General features: G+C 44.3%; 1 protein-coding gene across 1 annotated transcript; it reads left to right on the top strand.

The window, feature by feature from the left end:
- Positions 1–2,218: 2,218 nt before the first annotated feature.
- On the top strand, positions 2,219–4,906 carry zgc:162730 (uncharacterized protein LOC564559 homolog). Its single transcript, XM_052077790.1, has 2 exons — positions 2,219–2,380; positions 2,684–4,906. The coding sequence occupies exons 1-2, from the start codon at positions 2,348–2,350 to the stop codon at positions 3,938–3,940; spliced, it is 1,290 nt and encodes a 429-aa protein (XP_051933750.1). The 5' UTR covers positions 2,219–2,347; the 3' UTR covers positions 3,941–4,906.
- The last annotated feature ends 1,039 nt before the right edge of the window (positions 4,907–5,945 follow it).

Here is a 5,945-nt window from a genome sequence, read left to right as displayed (position 1 = left end):
GATTTGATGGGCTTGGGAGCACATCATAAACTGCCTGGATGAGGAATTTAATGCGTTGCGGCTCTGCTTTCCAAAGCTCTGCCCAGGTCACTTTCCTCTCAACTGCGTTCTCCCATCTTGTCCAAGCACCCTGTTGTTTCATTCCCACAGCCTTGCAGGTTCTTGTGTCCTCCACTGCTGCTCTCACCTCATCCTGGACAAGACGTCGCCCCTCCTTCCCCTTGGTGTTCAGCTGGGGAGATGGAAAGGATCCTAGCCCAGCTCGACCTCGTGTGACCACTCCAGTCAAGCACCTGTGCCGGAGCCTTGCATCTGCCTCTTCAACCGCTTCCTGAAGCAAACAAGTAGAGCAAGGTAACCACTAACACGCATGGGCACAGAAATACACATGACATACTCCAAACATACATGACGCTACACCACAAAAGACTTCAGACTTGTGCCAATTTGGTTCCACGCCCGGCATCATGCTACAGTTTCCAGAGAGAGTAATAGTATATGGTTTAAATTTTGCCTTGCTATTTATACCTTGCGACAGTTCGAAATAGGCAGACACGAGAGGCCCGTCTGGCCTCTGTCAGTATGCCACTCTATCCATACGTCTGCATCAAGGACCTGTAAGTTACAAGCAAACTTGTTTGAAATGTTGACGGGTTGCACTTCAGACAATGTTGTACGGCCCACTCTCAAATCTGAAGAATGACAGAGTAAAATGTTCACTCATTGATCAAATCGCGCATTGTTCAAATTTGTGACTGTCACTGTCATTTCATTGTACATCATTTCTGACATTTCTCCCCCGCCCCCTCCACCCCCACAAGAACAGGTAGTAGGTTATGAATCCAATCTTTTAATTGCGCGTATTTACATTCGATTCTTTGTTCACTAAGCTTTGATGACTAATCTGCCAACAGGTTTAGTGAGCTAATTTGGAGTGTTTGAGAAGGGTTTCTGTTTTCTGGACCTCTAACTGGATGATGCCTTGTTTGTTGCTCTGAGGTTAATGAGTAAATTCTGGAAATGAACATACAGTCTGTGTATGCGGTCGCCACTTACAAAATGATCAGATAACAGAAATGCACACACAGTTTAAAAGCAGAATTGGAGACTGAGGGAATAGCTGTCATTTCCCTGAAATGACCTGAGAAGCAAAACAAAAAATCATATCTGTGGTAGACTCTCTTTTGAAACTGTCAATTAAAAAGAACACATACAAAAAAGAAACCCACTCACCATGATAACAATAATCTTCTGGGAAAGATCTTCAGCTTTGTGGGTGGCTTTTTTTTATTTTTTTGCTCGCTCTCTCTCGCTCTCTCACCAGTTAAAGAAAATGGACCGCAGTTTTATTTTCACTTAGGTCCGTCCGTAAGGTTAAAGTGGGACGCAAACCTTCAACCAAAATACCCTCAGAAATGTGGTTTAATGTGAACAATAAGGCAGCCTTCTCTGGCTTCATTTATTTATTTATTTTCTGACCAAATGTTTCAAACATCGGCTCATCAATGAGTGTGTTTGCATACTAGTTTTGCTCTTTCTGGTGAAATAATCATGGTCTGATCTAAACGTAACAGAAAGTGAAATTCTGGGGCAAATATTACCCAATGGATTCTGGTAAGGTTCTGCGTTTTCAGTTCTGAGTGGGTAAGAACACTCAGAAGCTATACAGTAAATGGTCACGTACACAATGATTTACGGCACTTCCTGCTACTCTGTCATTAGTCATGAAGAAGAATGGATTCAAATGTATGATTAAGTGTCTCTGTCTGGGCTTTTACAATAAAAGTACTTTTGAATTGGTGAAGAATGAAAATGGCAAAATGGAAAGGCTGCTGAAAAATGGTCTTTTTGCTTTTTCACATCTGGGTGCCTAAATATGGTTAATTGTGTTTGTCACTCTTCATGGGCAGGACGTCTGGCAAGTCACAGGAATTGTCGTATAGAACGGGGAGAGATACTGTAAACTGGCAAAACAAATCCACTCACATTTGGGCAGCGGGTTCGAAGGGCTTTCATTTCAGACAACCATAAAACCGACAAATTTGACACCGTTTACTAGAAATACATTGTTCTCTTCTGTGTGTGTGTGTGTACGTGTGCACGCATATGTTTCTGCTGTGTCTGTTTTGTAAAAACGCCCAACCTTGAGCTCACATGAAACTCGAGTTGGAGGGAGGGACATCCGGGAACATAGCGAGTGGAAACTCCTCCTAACTTGAGGAGGAGCTTCGAAGGCAGTCATAAAAGTGCAGCACACCAGTGGACCTCAGCATACTTGGCTCTGGAAACAGGTGTCGAACAGTGAACAGAGGATCTGAGTTCACTCTCCTGGCCTAAAGGGTACAGCATGTCTGATATGCATGACAACATTTTCACAAAGGTGAGTCAGTGATTACCTGAATGTTCTTTTGAATGATCTCGATCCGTAGAGGAAGACAGCTGTTGGATTACCAAACTATGATTAGACGGTAAACATGCCGAGTTTTACTTGGGTTAAAGAACCAACGAAGCGATTTCGGTTGTGTTGGAGCTATGTCTTATGCTCATTCATATCTTCTGGTCAAAGAATATCAACGTTTGTCAGTATTTTCGGGATGCGACTAAGAAAGACAAATCGTTGTATTCACTGAAAGAACTCATGCGTAATTGTCAGTCTTTTAACAATCCACTCCATCTGCAACAGAACTTTTTGAACTTGGCGCTTGATGATGCCTTGCTCCCAAGACCATCTCAGCTCAAAGTCCCAGGACAAGGTCGACTGAACCGGTCCACCTCGTTCTTCGCACCCTCCTCCTCGCCTCCCTCCTCCAATCTCAGTTTCAGCACTGAGCAAATCAATGACGAGGACAGCAGCGGCTCGCTATGGTCATCAAACATCTGGAGCCAGAGTCCTAGTCTCCAAACTAAGGCAACCCCTCTGCAGGTGCGCTCCATGAGCCTGACCGAGTCCAGCATCTCGCTGCTCTCCTCCATCGGACAACTCAAGAACCTGGAAGCGTTTCCTTCCGGACCTGTCACAACTGTGGCTCCTCCGCCAGGCTTCCCCCCTGGATCCAACCTGCCCGCCCAGGTGCCGCCCATGCTGTCCTCCAACCGTTACAAGACTGAGCTGTGCCGTGGCTTCCAGGAGACGGGCAATTGCAAATATGGCAGCAAGTGCCAGTTTGCCCACGGTGAAGCGGAGTTGCGCGGAATGTATCGCCACCCCAAGTACAAGACGGAGCCTTGCAGAACCTTCTACAACTTTGGGTACTGCCCATATGGATCTCGCTGCCACTTTATCCACGAGGAAAAACTCAGCGGGGGTCAACTATCATCGGGCAAATTCCAGACTCAGCGCCAACCATCTCTCAACCCGAGCAATGGGCAGAATCAACGCCACCAACTCCGCCAGAGTGTCAGCTTTGCGGGGTTCATGGGCTCGTCAAGGACCTCCCCTCCGCCATCATTCCCGACATCCTTTACTGATCCAAACCTGGGCTTCAGCAGGGCCGCCTCTGTGTCTCCCCCTCCGGCAGATCTGATATCCCCGGTGTTTGCTGACTCCCTCACGCGGGAGGTAGCAGCATTCCAGTTTGGCAACCATCAAACCCGCGCCAGCTCCGGAGACATCCACAACATTCCTCTCATCGTCGAGCCAAAAGCATCGCGCTGCATGTGTGGCCACGGGAACGACTTCTCTGTTTTGCACAGCAACAGTGGCAGAGGCTTCGCCAAGATGACGGATGGAAACCAGCAGGACAGCAGTGCCTTGTTTGCCGGGTCCAGCCACGGTGGATCGGCGAAGCATGCCAGTCTGCAGCGTTTCTCCTCCGAGGACTCCCTGGAAGACAGCTACAGTAGCAGCAGTGGAGGCTCCAGCGGGTCTGAGTCTCCAACCTTCGATGGATCGGCCACCAAGAGGCTCACTGTATTTGAACGGCTGTCCTTGTCCGACTAAGGGAAATTACGGAAGGGAACTGCGTCTGTCTCGTTTTTCTTCACAACCAGAACTGATCAGGACAAGTCAACTTTTGATGACACGATAACACATAATGTTCTTAATCCATGTATGTTGACAAAGTGATTTACTCGAGCGATATCATTACAAATTGTCACCAGGGTAGCAAATCGGACCTTTTTATGTGGTCTTCCGTAGATTTTGACCAGACCGGCAATCTGGCTGGTTTGCATATTTTACAACTGTGGCGATCAAGACGGCTCAACAGTTGAGACAATCAATAGTGTCTTGCCTTAAACATTCTCCCTGCCTCACAAGACATTGCTCCTCAGTGCCGAGAACAGTATGTTTGATTGCGTGACCTTCATGAGAAAGACCTCACGTGTGTAATTGATGCCATTTTATCTGTGACATGCACTTTACAGCAAATTTGAGAGGGGGGAAATTGTCTCCCGGTAGCATTCAACCAAAGCTTCATACTTCACTCTACTGTGTGCGTGCGTGTGTGTGCGTGTGTGTTTGCGTGTAACAGTCTCTTTTTTTTTCTGGAGACCAGCGGTGCAAGTGGATGCAAGATCAAAGTTTGCAACAACAGAAAACCATATGTCAAATGTAAATAGATGACCCACTTCAACATTTTTTTTTAATCTTTGGTGGTTTCTTAATGTCACCCTCCTGTACGCTCCTTCTAAGGTCCCCTGTTTGATTGACAACCTGGTTCAGGGACTTGAACGCAGTATTCTTTTGGTTATTGGTTGCCTCGCTTTGTTTAACTTAAAAGTAATATATTTATTATGATATTTATTTCTGTTTAAATAAAAAAAAATTATTTTGTACTTTATTTATGAAGAATTATTCCAAGGTCTGTGAATTACCAATGTGTGAAAAGGGAGTTAAAAAAAAGAGAATGTTATATTTTTAATTGTCCAAACTTGTTGAAATAAATTTCTGAATACCGTAAGGAAATGGCTTCACCTTCTGTCTCCTTTGTTGTTCTGGAAGAAGATTCCACAAGAAATATGCAACACTTACACAACAAACAGTGCACAGATTAATTTTCATTTGCATTTTATTGAACACATACAGGGTACATGTTTTGTTTTTCTGTTAGTCTAAAGTCATAAGAATCAGGAGTCTCAGAAAGGAAAATTCCAGCTTCCATCATTCCATCAATCAATTTTCTGGAGCCCTTATTCTTATTTGGGATGGATGGTGAGCTAGAGTCGAATGAGTTGACTTTGGGTGAAAGAGGCGGTAAGCGTGGAGAACTTTTCAAAGGCGGGTACTGATTATCATACGATTGAATTCCTATACCGTATTCATAAAGTAAACGTTACTGGCAAATAAGATGACAGGTGACTAGAAAAAATATATATATATAAACTGTATACTGTCACTGACTCTTATCAAGTCGACACATAGAACAGCTAGTTACAGTACGTTATGAGAGACAATCAAGTCAAGTCAACAGTATTTATAGAGCACTTTCAGACAGCCATCGGTGCATACAAAGTGCTGTACATGGAGCGATTTAACATGCAAAATAAACAGTAAGACAAATCGGTAAAAAAGGCGGTAGAAAGCACCAAACAGTAAAATCAAGAACAAATCTAAGTCATGCTGAGTCGAACGCCAAAGAATACAAGTGAGTTTTGAGGAGGGCTATAATATAGACAATAACTAATGATGCACCGAATGGGACTTTTTTTCCTCAATAATTATAGCTCTGAAGAGGCAAATAGATTGAGATGTATGATGAATACACCTGCCATTAATGGTGACCTTATTATTTCATTTCAACTGAATCTGACCTGCGAATGTTGGAATTTCATGAAGGCATTTTGTTCATCAGCACAGTTCTCGACGCAGCTTGGCAGCACTTGGCCCTGCTTGCAATGATTCGGGACAGTTAGTGTTCATGTTGTATTACCATAGGAAATCGATCATGACTAGAGTTGCGAAAAGACAAAAAATGCAGACACGGTGCAAAGGGAAAGGAACAAAA

This window comes from Hippocampus zosterae, chromosome 10, assembly GCF_025434085.1.
Source record: "Hippocampus zosterae strain Florida chromosome 10, ASM2543408v3, whole genome shotgun sequence".
Classification (NCBI taxonomy): domain Eukaryota; kingdom Metazoa; phylum Chordata; class Actinopteri; order Syngnathiformes; family Syngnathidae; genus Hippocampus; species Hippocampus zosterae.
Note: the sequence above shows the minus strand (reverse complement) of the source record. Positions and strands in the feature narration are given on the sequence as shown.

What these genes read in the sequence shown, in the direction of transcription:
- zgc:162730 (XM_052077790.1), top strand. Translation starts at nt 2,348, where the DNA reads ATGTCTGATATGCATGACAACATTTTCACAAAG. An exon ending in ATGACAACATTTTCACAAAG is followed by an intron (nt 2,381 to 2,683) that starts GTGAGTCAGTGA and finishes CATCTGCAACAG; the next exon opens with AACTTTTTGAACTTGGCGCT.